Source organism: Gobius niger (assembly GCF_951799975.1).
Source record: "Gobius niger genome assembly, chromosome: 1".
Taxonomy (NCBI): domain Eukaryota; kingdom Metazoa; phylum Chordata; class Actinopteri; order Gobiiformes; family Gobiidae; genus Gobius; species Gobius niger.
In genome coordinates this window covers 61,972,904-61,986,249 of record NC_136852.1, presented here as the reverse complement: position 1 = coordinate 61,986,249, position 13,346 = coordinate 61,972,904, and the positions used below count along the sequence as shown (strand labels likewise).

The 13,346-nt window shown below is 40.3% G+C and overlaps 2 protein-coding genes across 10 annotated transcripts in view; both read left to right on the top strand.

Annotated features, from left to right (window-relative positions):
- Positions 1 to 720: 720 nt before the first annotated feature.
- Positions 721 to 10,691, top strand: LOC306973666 (uncharacterized protein). The gene is made up of 6 exons (XM_079570655.1): positions 721 to 837; positions 3,522 to 3,665; positions 3,771 to 3,904; positions 5,585 to 5,798; positions 7,734 to 7,840; positions 10,084 to 10,691. Exons 1-4 carry the CDS (start codon positions 737 to 739, stop codon positions 5,716 to 5,718), a joined length of 513 nt encoding a protein of 170 aa, XP_079426781.1. The 5' UTR covers positions 721 to 736; the 3' UTR covers positions 5,719 to 5,798; positions 7,734 to 7,840; positions 10,084 to 10,691.
- Positions 10,692 to 11,033: 342 nt separating this feature from the next.
- Positions 11,034 to 13,346, top strand: part of kcnt1b (potassium sodium-activated channel subfamily T member 1b) — a 51,980-nt gene continuing 49,667 nt past the window's right edge. For 4 of the 9 annotated variants that reach the window (XM_079577463.1, XM_079577464.1, XM_079577460.1 and 1 more), the window contains exons 1-2: positions 11,034 to 11,172; positions 13,029 to 13,077. In XM_079577463.1, the coding sequence (XP_079433589.1) occupies positions 11,106 to 11,172; positions 13,029 to 13,077 (116 nt within the window). In that variant the 5' untranslated portion in view covers positions 11,034 to 11,105. The remainder of the gene's footprint in view (positions 11,173 to 13,028; positions 13,078 to 13,346) is intronic. The other 5 variants (XM_079577456.1, XM_079577461.1, XM_079577458.1 and 2 more) reach the window with 2 other exon arrangements.

Here is a 13,346-nt window from a genome sequence, read left to right as displayed (position 1 = left end):
TGATTTGTCCTTTTGATGCTCAAAAATGAAAAAGAAAAAAAATGGTTCCTTTTTTGTTTTTACACTTTTTTTTTATTGGTCTTGTTTGTACAGGGCTGCCATTCAGGAGCCACAGCAGCGTCATATGATGATTAAAGAAAACTTAGTATCGTCCAAACGCCGCAGGTCCATGCCTTCGCCCCGTTGTCAACGTGACCGCCTCAGTAGACTCCCCCCTCGAGATGTCTTCAATAACATGTTTATGGGTAGGTATCTGTTTCATTGTAAATGCCCACGCTGCATTTATTTATTTTGGCTAGTGCTTATACAGTAATTTACAGGCAAATAAAATCACAGTACATACAGTCCAGTAAACTAACAAGAAGAACTCAAGGACACACAGTCATGACATTGGTCCCACCTGAATGGGAAAATGAACTTTGCATCTGCCATTCACGCATGAATTCTCTTTATATGCAGTAATGGTAAAATAAAATGTAATAAAAAACAATAAATACTATAGATGCTGCATCTTGTAGCTTTGGTCTTATCTCATTATCTATCAGATTCAGTGTTTCAGTGCTATTAAGTGTTTTATTCCAAACCCACTTATAGTTGAACAAAAAACAAAGATTGCTGCTATGTACAGAGAATAAGCAGGCTTGTGTTGACAGTGGGTGGTTGGAGCAAAGAAGACCCGTCCTGCCCGGTCGAACAGTTCTGCACTGAGTACAATGAATGGAGAGGTGCTGCTCGGATGGTGACGCGCCGCAGCGGCATGGCAGTGGGAACGCTTGGGGGCCAAATCTACACAGCGGGCGGGGAGGACCATGTCCGCTGCTACAGCACTGTGGAGAGGTGAGTCATGTTACCACTCCATAATAACATTCCTCGATTAAAGAATTACTGAGCTCAATAAGAAGCCCGAGTTGTCTCCAGGGAATAATTAATACTTCCATTTGTCACATCCCGATTTGGATGCCAAGTGCAGCTAAATCCATAAAAGGAAACAATTATTATGTTTAATTTCAGTTTGAGTGGATTTCAACTCATGTGAGCTCATGAGCTTAGGAATAGGCATCTAATTATTTTGTGTTTGGGTGCGTGCACACATCTCTGCTAGGATGGTGGTTTGAAATAGTCACAGCTGACTGACTCAGACAAATCTTCAGGGGTTGGTCTGCGGAGAGGAAAGTGATGCAAACATAATGCTAATTGCAATATGCACATTTTTAAGTGAGCAGCGTGATGTCTTTGAAGTGACTCTGAGAGCCTATATGGGAAAGTAGGCAGGAGGACGAACATGTTATCAGTCCAAAAGAGTATTTTATTATTATTTTCTGTGCCAACTTGTCTGTGCTAAACTCAACAGTAGGTGTCAGTATAAAACAGTACCGAAGCGAACCACATGATATCTAACCATCTGTATAATATACTATGACATTTTCTTCATGTTTACCTTTTCCCTATACTCATAATGGCTGCTGTTTATGCTGTGGGAGAACAAACTTCCTGTCCTGAGATGTGTAGTAGACGTGAACTTGGCCATCTGGCTCTGTGCCCAATTCCCACAGACAGCTATCCCATCCCAAACTGAATGCCTGCCAGCTGACCATGTGGGGATAGACCCAGTCCAGACCATTAGTCCTGAAATGCTCTCAAGCAACTGGCCCTTATTTTGGTCACCGGTGCACGCAATCATTCAGAACTGGTTAAATTCTTGGAGACTTGGAGAGTATATGATGCAAAAGATGACACAATAATGATTTAGCTGCTAATGTTTTAATGACAAATGTCAAACAGAGGTTAAAAGGATCGACAGAGATTTTCAAACTGTGATGTGGGAACTGGTGTTGGAGGGTGGGCTCGTACTGTGCTCTGAATCTTCTCAGCTCTAGTGTATTATTTTAAGATACAGTTTACATAGTAGGCCTGCCACGACAGCAGATTTGAAGTTCGATATATCGAAGCAGGAAAATATAGTGATAAACGATATTACTCACCATAAAGATACTAAATACTGTCAACTCTAAAACATAAAAATGACACTAAACCTGTTCTAATAGTGCATAATCATATCCTAAAATGCCACACAAGCTGCAATAACACCCCCAGAAAATAGGGAGAAAATGTGAATAAATGTTTATTTGTTATTTATTGAAAAATAAGTCGCTATAGTAATCATCGTGACAGCCCTATTGCTTAGTGCTGCTTTTACGTTTGTCCCTGAGACCTGGTTAACACACAGTTTTGTGTTGTTTGGTCTTATTTCAGTCATGGTTTGGAGCTGGTTTGGTCTTGGTCCAGTTCTGGTGGTGTCTGGAAAGCCAAAAGCCATATACATTAGGGCTGAACGATATTGCAGTAACTTGCGATATGCGATTTGGCTGTGAAATCTCGCTATAACGATATTACTTCGATGTGTTACTAAACCATTTCAACACGACATATTCCATTCCAATTCAACACAAATTGCAAGTAACTCGTTTTTCAGCCGGAAGACTTAAAAAAAAACTACCTCAGGACGAAAACAAGATTAAAATTGAACTTTCACACATTTATAAGTTCAATGCAATATTTGTTTTTGGCTGAGTTTGCAAAAAAAGTGTTAATCTCAATCAGATGAAGACTTTAGTGATGTTGTGATATATTGTGGCTTCTTGCAATATGGAAATTGCGTCACCTAATGATATTTTTAGCGATATATTGTGCAGTCCTAATTAGAAGTGTGACAATATATCGATTTTCCAATATATTGCGATATTTTGTGGAACAATATCGATTTTGACTTTTGATTGAATCATGCATATTAATGAGTGACGTCATGCATATTAATGAGGCGCCAGTGCTCCACTGTTTTCACAGTCAATAGAGGCCAACAATGATCAAGAATTCAGTCAGGACAGCAGTTTTAAGCACTTGGACCAAACACTGTCACACAAATAATTTACTTTTAATGATAGCTTTTATATGTATACATAAGATTAATTTGGGGTTGATTTATACAGGACTGTGGTTTCTTCTTTATTTAAATATAAATGAAGTCACTGACAGATCTATAGACCCAATTTCAGTCTGTAAGTCAAGGATCATTTATAGACACAGAAAAAATGGGTACATGAAAGCACATGAAAAGAAATGTAAATGACGAATAATATGTAGTATGTTAAAATTAAGATTAAAAGCAGCATGTTTTTTTTTAATCGTGATGTATCGTAGGTTATTTTTATGCAATATATCGATTATCACAGTATCGGTGTATCGTGAGATAGCCATTTGTCGAGTATTGTATCGAATTGTGAGGTGCCCAGAGGTTCCCAATCCTAGTCCTAATACTGTATATATAATGTTGGCCAACGCAGACATGGGGAGAATGGATGGACATAAATTAAAAGATAAATAAAAATACCTAGACGTCCCAGTCAAAAAGTGATGTGTTCTTATGTATGAGCGCTTGCGTTCACTTGATGTGTCTTTTTTGGCAGTTGACATTACCTTAGCATCACTTTGACGCCCGCGCGGTTGGGATTGTTTCCTGACAGGTACAGTCCGGACTCAGACAGCTGGAGCACAGATGTAGCACCCTTGAGCAGCCCCCGCAGTGGAGTGTGTCTGGTGGAGATGGACGGATACCTGTACGCCATTGGAGGGCACGATGGCATCACCGCTATAAATACCGTGGAGAGGTACGGTGGAGGGGCTCGCAGCGTGACAGGCTTTGCTTTGGACTGTGAATTATTTCTGAACGACAAAATGGCATCCTATTGATAGAGCCGTTTTGTGCTGTTTAGATATGATCCGAAAATGAACATGTGGAGCAAGCAAGTGGCAATGCTGACCAGACGTGCCAGAGCAGTGGCCGCAGTGCTCGATGGCAAACTGTATGTGATGGGCGGAAATGATGGTGATGTGACACTTAATTCAGGTGAATGTGCAGATTAAGGTCTGTCTGGTTGGTTACCAGGACTCTTTCTAAACTCAAAATCCAATGTGTTAAAAGCTATTTAAATTACTGTAAACTACTCACACAAAAGGGAAGACTTGAACAACACAATATAACTCCAAGTGTTCCCTTTATTTACATATAAAATAAAGGGAACACTTGGAGTTCAACTGTTTCCTTTATATTTTCGAGCAGTGTACGTTATATTACTATAAATCCTATAACCCATTTGACTACTCATTTGACATAATAATGCACTACACTGTGTAATTTTTTGGACTATGCTGTTCAATCAGTACAAAACATGCTCCGAATGACCAGCTCAACACAGAAAATGCAGTGGGTAATCAAAGAATTGATTAGCATGAGAACCAAACCAATATAAAACTCTAATTCTGCTGACTTTAGTCACATCTCCAAGGAAACGAGCTGGAGGTGCACCCACTCCCAGTGAAGTTACAGTCATGTCTGAGGAGAGCTGAGCCGCTCACAGCAAATGCTTACATTTGTTTGTACCTTTATGAGGTATTTTTTCAATTCTGAAAATATCTCACATAAAATAAATGCTTGTATTTCAATATTTTTTATTGAGTAAAATGTTACGCAGTGTGGCTTTAAAAAAGAAATACATTTTATTTACATTTGACACTATGTTACATCATTTTGAGACATGAGCTTTTAGTTTAGAGCAAGTTTAGTAAACAACCGGCAGAACTGGAAAAAAAGGAATCTTATCTTAGACAAAAATGACTTAAAAGTGCTTGAAATAAGACTTTTAATGCTGACTTTTTTGTCTCATTTCAAAAAAAATTTGTCTTGTTTTAAAGGGACTAGATGAAAGTTGACCATTTTATACTCACTGCTGCCACCTCAGGTCATACGTGTAACTGCAGCTTCTATATTAAGCTCGTGCATGAAGGCATTCGGACCCGAAGTAACAACTTTTTTAAGTGACAGTGCAGGATTTTAGAGTCAGTTGTGGTGAATAGGCCTGGGCTCATTTTACACCTTAGGACATTGCTGGAACATGTAGGTGGAGGAAAATACATAAGTTTAACATTTTTAAACTCTGTATAGTCCATTAAAGAAAATTAATGGCTTGTTCCATTGGCAATCTTATTTCAAGACAAGTCCAAGCCTACTCAAAATCAGTATTATAAGTCTAATCTCAAGCCATTTTTCTAAGATAAGATGGCATTTTTTCCAGCTAAAGCTATTTCCCCTCTGCCTGTTGTGTACTAAACTTGCCCTGTTTGCCCAGTTCTACGTCTCATCCACTTCACTTTAATCCCCACGGTCAAATGTTAGATTTATGGGACATGCTTGCGCACACATACTTACCGTCATGAGCGTGGCAAAAATAAACTGGGGTTATGTTATGGTGACATTTGTTAGCGACTATTTCAGTCTATGAGAAATGCATGCCAGGAAAATTCCCATAACCTTTTTTGGGTCTTTTCTCAGATGTTGGAAATAACAAAGATTATTAAAAAAAAAAAAATGTTTATGCTACTTTAGCTTGCAGCGCTGGGTTTGATTTTTGGATTTATAACACTGCACCCACTCACTTATATAATACTTTACTCATTCATGCGAGCTGCAGCTATATATTGTAGGATGTTTAAGCTGATCTGACATGCGCGCCCTTTAAATGTTTCCCAGTGGAGTGCTACAGCCCGGTGGATGGTACCTGGTCGGTCTGCGCCTGCACATGCTGTGTCCCAGGGAGAATGCAGGCTGCACGGTGTATCTGGGACACATTTATGTGGCGGGGGGCAGAGACGAGCTCCGCCTGAACCTGAGCGCTGCTGAGCGGTTCGACCCGGACTCCTCCAGGTGGACCCCTGTCAAACGCCTGAGGAGCAAGAGGAACAATGTAAGACCGGGGAAAGTGAGGGCGTCCAGGATTGATCAGTTCATTTATGAATCACCGTCACGGGCAGCTGTAATCACTATTGATCAACACAAACTGCATAGTCATGGTGTATGGAAGAGGGAAGGGCTCTTTTACGTATAGTAATAACATGTAATAGAATGAAAATGAACTCACACCTGCCAATAATGAGAAACCATATATGTTTGCAGGCTATAGTTCTTTCCTGATAATTTACAGGATTTTTTTTTGCTGGGTTAAGATTATACATTTTAGCTGTGTGCCCCATTTCTGTGAATACGAACTAAAATGACCATGTTATTATGCTTAAATGTACCAAGATAGTTCCATACTGTTGAGCCTTAAAGTGACAGAGAGAAATCAAGTGTATTATCTGATAATAAATGATGCATCAGTTTAATTAGTTTTATTTTATTTTTTTTATGTTTTCAATCAATACGGAAAAGATTTTGTGTCAAGCCGTTGGTTTACTGTAAACTGCTAATCATAAACCTCTCAACCAGCGCCTGAACCGAGCAAATTTTCTCCAGTTCGTCAAAAGCGTCAAAAACGTGATAAATCACAACTAAAACGTGACAAAAATAGCACAAAAAAGAAGTGTATGAATGAAAGAGTGAATGGGTGGCTGATTCCTTACTGTAAAGCTCCTTGGGCCTGATAAAGGTAGAAAAGCGCTATATAAGTTGAGTCCATTGACCATTTACCTTCTACAAATTGGTCACTACATTGAACCTCTTAACCCCCGCCTTAACCAAGCGCATTTTCTCCAGTTCGCCTTTACCCAAATCTAAGAGTTTTGGGTAAAGAGTAATGCCTCATTTGAAAGCTAAGACCTACAAACAATGTTTTGTCATGTGTTTGTCACATTTTTGTCTTGTTTTATTGCTTTTTTGCCGTTTTTGGATTTGGGTAAAGTCGAACTGGAGAAAATTTGCTCAGTTCACATGCTGGTTGAGAGGTTAATGATTAGTAATGTACAGTAAACCAATGGCTTGACACTACATTTTTTTCCGTATTGATTGAAAACATAAACAAATAATTAAAACTAATCAAACTGGTGCATCATTTATTGTCAGATAATATACTTGATCTCTCTGTCACTTTAAGGCTCAATAGTACGGAAAGAGGATGGAACTATCTTGGTACATTAAAGCATAATAACATGGTCATTTTTGTTCAGATTCACAGAAATGGGGCACACACCTAAAATGTATAATCTTCACCGGCGGCATGGTGGCGTAGCGGCTAGGGCTCACGCCTCAAAGCAAGAAGGTCCCGGGTTCGATTCCCACCTGGACGGGGCCTTTCTGTGTGGAGTTTGCATGTTCTCCCTGTGTCTGTGTAGGTTTCCTCCGGGTACTCCCCTACCACTAAAAACATGTATAATAGATTCCCCTGTGGGGCCAGGACTCCCCTGAAAAAGAGATTCTTAATCTCAGTGGGACTATCCTGGTTAAAGGGACTATACAGAGTTTAAAAATGTTAAAACTAAGTATTTTCATCCCTCTACATGTTCCAACAATGTCCCAATGTGTAGAATGAGCTCAGACCTGTTCACCACAACTGCCTCTAAAATCCTGCACTGTCACTTAAAAAAGTGTTAATTCGGTTCAAAGTGCCGTCATTAATATAGAAGCTGCAGTTACACATGCCCTGAGGTGGCAGTAATGAGTATAAAATGACTAACTTGCATTAAGCCCCTTTAAATAAAGGTCAATAAAATAAAATAAAATAACACAACAACAGTGTGCATTTGCGGGAGCTGGGACTCGAACCTGCAACCTTCCGATCAACATACGATCCACTCAACCAACCGTGCCACCATCGCCCCCCCAATCACAGAAATAGAACATGATGTGCATCTCTGGTTGATAAATCATTGTAAATGTAGATTTTTCATTTATAATTTTGTTCAAGGTGTCTCTTGTTGTGTTCAATGGTGCGTTGCTGGCAGTCGGAGGCTCAGACGATGTGACTGAACTGAAAACAATAGAAATCTACTGTCATGAATCCAACACGTGGAGGTAAAAAGCCCAGTTGCTTTGCATGTGGTTTCTGGTTATTCCTACCTGATCCACAGCATGTGACTGAATCTTATGGAAATCTGCCTGTCAATCACAGTAGACTGGAGAGTCTTGTTAAAATGTGTTAAACAAATGTGTGTGGAATGTAGTAGTTAGCATTGGCTTACTGTGTTTTAAATTTCATCGGACACCCCAAGAGAACCTCAAATGAGAGCTTATGTAATGCTCAGGACATTTATTATAGAACAATACAGTGTTAAGAGATAGTCATAGCTTTAGCTTTGACTGAAATCGAAAGGCAAAAGCAGAAATGTTGTCGACCTACAAAGAGAAAGGAACAGTCTGTTTATGTGCTTCACACTGAGCCGTTTGTGCTCCGAGACAAACACGATCTCCTTTGTGACCCACACAGTGTGAACAAAAATCATTTCATTTGGCATTCATGCATGTAACTTAAGCAAATCTTTTACATTTTTAATATCTTATGTGTTTTCATTTGAACTAACATACAAGTAGACCTAGAAAAGCATTCAACCTGCACAAGTAGCTCATTAAAGATGCGCAGTCCTTCGTGAGCTCAGAGCTACAAACAGCTGTTCCCTCGCGCCTTCCCTGCTGATTAATGAATGATTTTTGCCAGAGCTCAACACAATGTACCTTTAAACACTGGACTCATGTGTAGGCAGACATACAGTACTGACCGAATTTACCTATTTGGATAGTACACTGATCTGATATCCCAAAAATGGCACACAGGGAGAGTTCCCTCTAATAAGGATCAGTTTAAGCCCTGGGTTTGTTCTTTAAAAGTCAGTACTGTACCCAATGTCTTTGTCTTCGACTGAAAGGTCCTATAAGTCATTGAAGAAATAATTGAGCCACAAGGATAGTACTAGACCACGACGACAACAACTACAACAACAACCTTGTGCTCACTCATCACTATAGCTACTCTTTTAAAAATGCTTTTACTAGCCACAATTTCATTAGTTTTGACAATTTTCCTATGAATATGTTTAAACAAAAGCATGGTATAAATAAACGTAACATGTTCTTATTGAATACAAAATTAGATCTAGGTATTATCAACCCCCGCCTTAACCTAGCGCATTTTCTCCAGTTCAGCTTTACCCAAATCTAAAAGCTTCTCGACTGGAGCTCATAGCTTATAGGCCAGAGTAACACATCATTTGAAAGCTAAGACCTATAACTGATTCTATCTTTTCTGGTGCGTTGTGGCTGCTTTTGTTAATCATATTTTTGTTGTGTTTTTGTCTCTTTTTTATTGCTTTTTGTCATGTTTCGTAGTTTTTTTTGTCATGTTTTTGTCGCTCTTTTGTGACTTTTTTTCATTGCTCTTTAGTCGTGTTTTTATCATGTTTTTCATCCTCGTTTTTTGTTGCTGTTTTGATGCCTTTTCCAAGAAGCTTTTAAATTTGGGTAAAGCCAAACTGGTGAAAATGTGCACGGTTCAGGTGGGGGTTTTGAGGTTAAACAGCACAAAGTGGCTAGTAGGGAGAGTGGTTATCGGCCAATATAGAAATCTACCTTTGTCCGGCTAACTGGCTAGTGTTAGTGTCGAAACCCTGGTAGCAAAACCAGAAAAAGAAAAGTTATCAATATATATATCACTGGATTACACTTTATATCTCGCTATTTATTCGGTACAGTGCGTGAGAACATGTAAGAATGCCACAACATATTACAGCCATCCGGTCATTTTCATCTTTTGAGCCACATTCAAGCTCAAAACGTTGTCATTTATACGACAGTGTGAGCCAGGAGTCTTGCCAGAGAACACTAAAGTATGTATTGTTCGACTTTGATCAAAAGCCATAAGGTTTGAGACGGAGAAATGCTGCTGCATGAAAGTAGTCATTATGTCAAATGTGGCTAAAGGAATTGTACTGCAGGTGTCTGTTAGCTGAAACCTGTCCCGCCAATGGGTCTGAATTGATGACTAACTTACAGCCGGCTCCTTTCATCTACAGTAATTGCCTTCTCGTTAAAAGGAAAAGTGACATTGCATTAATTAATGTCAGGACTTGCCACAGACTGTCCAAATGATTCAGGCTTGAGACTGTGATAAAATGAAGACTGTGTCTGTAGCTCGCAGCCTGATAAATGCAACCACTTGATGATTCATGCACTCAGCTCATGTAATGCTCCCATATACTGGAAAATATATGGCTTTAGGCGGCTGCACTGTCTGACATTTTCTTTTCCTTTTTGTCTGTTTTTAGACACTTTGGAAGCATGAAGAGAAAGCATCCAGGAGGGAGAGTGGCTGTGCTGTGCTGAGAATATATGAAGAGGACACAAGTGTTACAGAGATAGCCTAATGGATGCACGCCTCGCTCGATGCATTGTGCCACCAGCTCAGTTCAGGCAAGGCAACAAAACGGGCTGAATGCGAGAGTTCACAGGGAAACGAGACACGGCTCAGCATTAGTCAAAGCCAGAGCCGCTCTCACCGAATCACAGCATTCAATTAAAGCGCAGCAGAAGGTTAGCAATACCATTAGGATTGTGGCTTTTGTCTGATGCACACTGCTATTTTACCAATTTAATGTTGGGTTTTATCTGTGTTTTAGAATAGACACTTTTTCTTGTATGCACTGTATATGAAACTAAAAGAGGTTTGAACTGTCTTTTCTGCACAACTGTACGGACCTTTATCAATATTAATATTATGGGTAAGAATGTGTTATGTATGGCAGGGGAAATTGATGATATTTACAAAAGGGTATTGACAAGGGATGCCGGATGTCAATGTTGTGCAGGTGCTTTTAGAAATATGGACACTGGTTTGAAACAGAGCAAGTTTTGATTATGTGTGAAAAGACAAAGATGCAATAAAGTGAAAGTTTCCGTCTTGTCTTGAGTCACAATTATGGTTTCAGTCACAACAGGTATCGTCGTGTTACTGTGCAATAGCACTTGCCTCAGGAAAAAAATAAAATAAATCACTACCAGTTCGAAAAGACAAACAGTGTGGGTAGCAACAATAACCAAATCAGCTGGATCATGTCGTCTGTGGGAAATCAGACTGCGATGGCTGCAGCGCATGAGTGAGATGTGACTGCCAGCGCATGGGAAACCATATAAGTGCTTGTGTGGGCTTAAAGTGATGACGCTCAGCGCTCGTCCCCCTGAGGAGTAATGAGCTGAAACATGGAGAGGCAGAGCTCCATCAAGCAGCGCAGAGCAACACAGCTTTAGAGACGCCGGACCAGTGTCTTCCACCGGCTGCACTGTATGCACCATGAATATTTATTTCAATATGAGGGGGACATTTGCCAGGCAAATCGCAGAGGAAAGACCTCCCACAGGTAAGAAGCTTCTCTTTCTCAGTTTTCTCATGGTTTTAAGAACAAACAACTCATTAGAAAGCAATAAATTAGAGTTCATTCAGAGGGCACCATAATTTTGTTTGTTGATTTTTTTTTTTTACTTGAACATTGAATTCTAATTGACTAGTTTTTGATCTTTTCAAACGCCAAGCCACGAACCAGTCATCAATCCCTGCAAAAAAATATTTAGTATTAATTATGTTTTCTTGTGTTATTGTAATTTATGTATTTATTTAGGCTATTTACTTATTTACTTAGGCTACTACTTTTATTTATTCCTGTAAAAAGGGTGTTCAAACCGGACACCACTTTCCCATTGTATTTTATGAACTGGATGTAATATAAACCGTCCATAGAAAGCACTTCCGAGAGTTTGCCCAGCGCCAAACACCACTTGAGCTGGCATCATTTACCGCGGATGCTACAGCGAGGTTGTCCGGTAGATGGCGAGACTCCGAGGTGCGTCTGGGTTGTGGAAGAGCTCCCTCCTCCTGCTCTCTGCAGCGGAGAGGATGCTGATGCTGACAGAAAAAAAAAAGCATGGGAATCACATAGAAACTCACACGTGATACACCGTGCCCTTACTTAACGCATCCTCCGCGGCGAGAGGACAGCAGGCGCGGGAAGCGGCAGGAAGACCAGGAGGAAGTATGGCGTGGGGGACATTTCTGAACGACATCCGGACGAGCTGCTGACCTCTGGATGACGCCGCGCGAAACAAATGAAGTTTATAAAAGCTCCTTTCCGTCTGAAACAGTCCATCCAAACAAAGTTGCTTCTTATCGACAGCAGCCCCAGCCGCCTCCTGGTGCCCTGAGAGCAGACAGCGCACTGATGAACCGACAGGTGCGATCATAATAACAGAGGAGGCGTGTCAACCAATCAATGTGACGAGCCGGGGCTACCCTCGTGCACAGTGTCCGGCTGTCAGTGTCACTTGTAGTTAACAGACCAGAGAGCTCCAGTTGACTTGCCTGGATCCCTGAAGTCTGGTGGACTACTGTTGTTGCATCTGGAAGTGGAGTTTCCTTCCCTTGTGATGGCAGAGGGATGCACTGATGGAAAACAGTCCAGCGTGGACACTGTCTGGAGAATAAACCCTTGTTTCCGGTGATAGAGAACTTGCAGGTAACTCAAGTTAGATAAACTCAGCCAATATGAGTCTCTCTCTTTTAATAGTTAGTGTGGGGTACATGCTATATTTTCATCACAAGGATACGTTTTCTCATTTGTTTGATCACATGTATCTACCTTTTTGTTTTCTCTTTCCACTGCCCATATCCTCAGTGCCTTATCCATTTAGTGTGCAATCAGATGAATGCTACTTTTGCAGGGGGCATGGGTAAACGTATCACTCTGGTAGTGGATGTGGATGAAGTAACTCTTTTTTTTGAGTCTGCTGTGTTATTTTTGCAAAACAGCTCTTGAGATTTCACTGTCATTATTCTCTGATTTACCGTCTCCCTCTGTCCCTCTGAGACGCTGAGACTGTCTGGGGGTGCTATTAAGTACCACTCAAAGCTGACCAGTCTGCTATTCCGACCGCACAAATATGCTGCTCTTTGTGGCCACATGTTTCCCTATGGTTTTGATAATGGAACACAAAATGCACTGCGTATCCTGTCAAGATATGTTATGATAATAAAGGCTAGTCCTTGATTAGATGCTTCACAAAAAGTTTGATCTTCTTGGCAATTGGCTTAATCTGTATTTCATTGCTAACATGATTAAACTGTGGTGAAGAAACTGCCATTAGGAATCAAGACATTGTTATTAATGCTCTTAATTGAATTGTATCTTGCTCTTTTTATCCTTTCATACATGTCCCCCACAAGAAGCAGTGATGAGCCCTCCGCGGCGGTCATCGAGTTCCCATGGTGACAGGTAATTTCCTGAAGCACTTTATTCCGCTACAAGTGTCATGCACTGGCATAGCAAAACCCCACAGACACACAATATGGAACCACAAACACAGATGCGACACACATAGACCTATGCCAGATTGAGAATGGAGGTTGAATTGATTTATTTTTCTAATCAAGTAATTGCTATAAAAAAAAAGTATCCATACCTTAAAGACAAATATAAAATATCATGCAAAGTAACCTTTGAAAAATTCTGCCAAGCGCCCAAGATTTCCTGTATACTTCTCA

What these genes read in the sequence shown, in the direction of transcription:
- LOC306973666 (XM_079570655.1), top strand. Translation starts at nt 737, where the DNA reads ATGGTGACGCGCCGCAGCGGCATGGCAGTGGGAACGCTTGGGGGCCAA. An exon ending in TGCTACAGCACTGTGGAGAG is followed by an intron (nt 838 to 3,521) that starts GTGAGTCATGTT and finishes GTTTCCTGACAG; the next exon opens with GTACAGTCCGGACTCAGACA. An exon ending in TGATGTGACACTTAATTCAG is followed by an intron (nt 3,905 to 5,584) that starts GTGAATGTGCAG and finishes AATGTTTCCCAG; the next exon opens with TGGAGTGCTACAGCCCGGTG.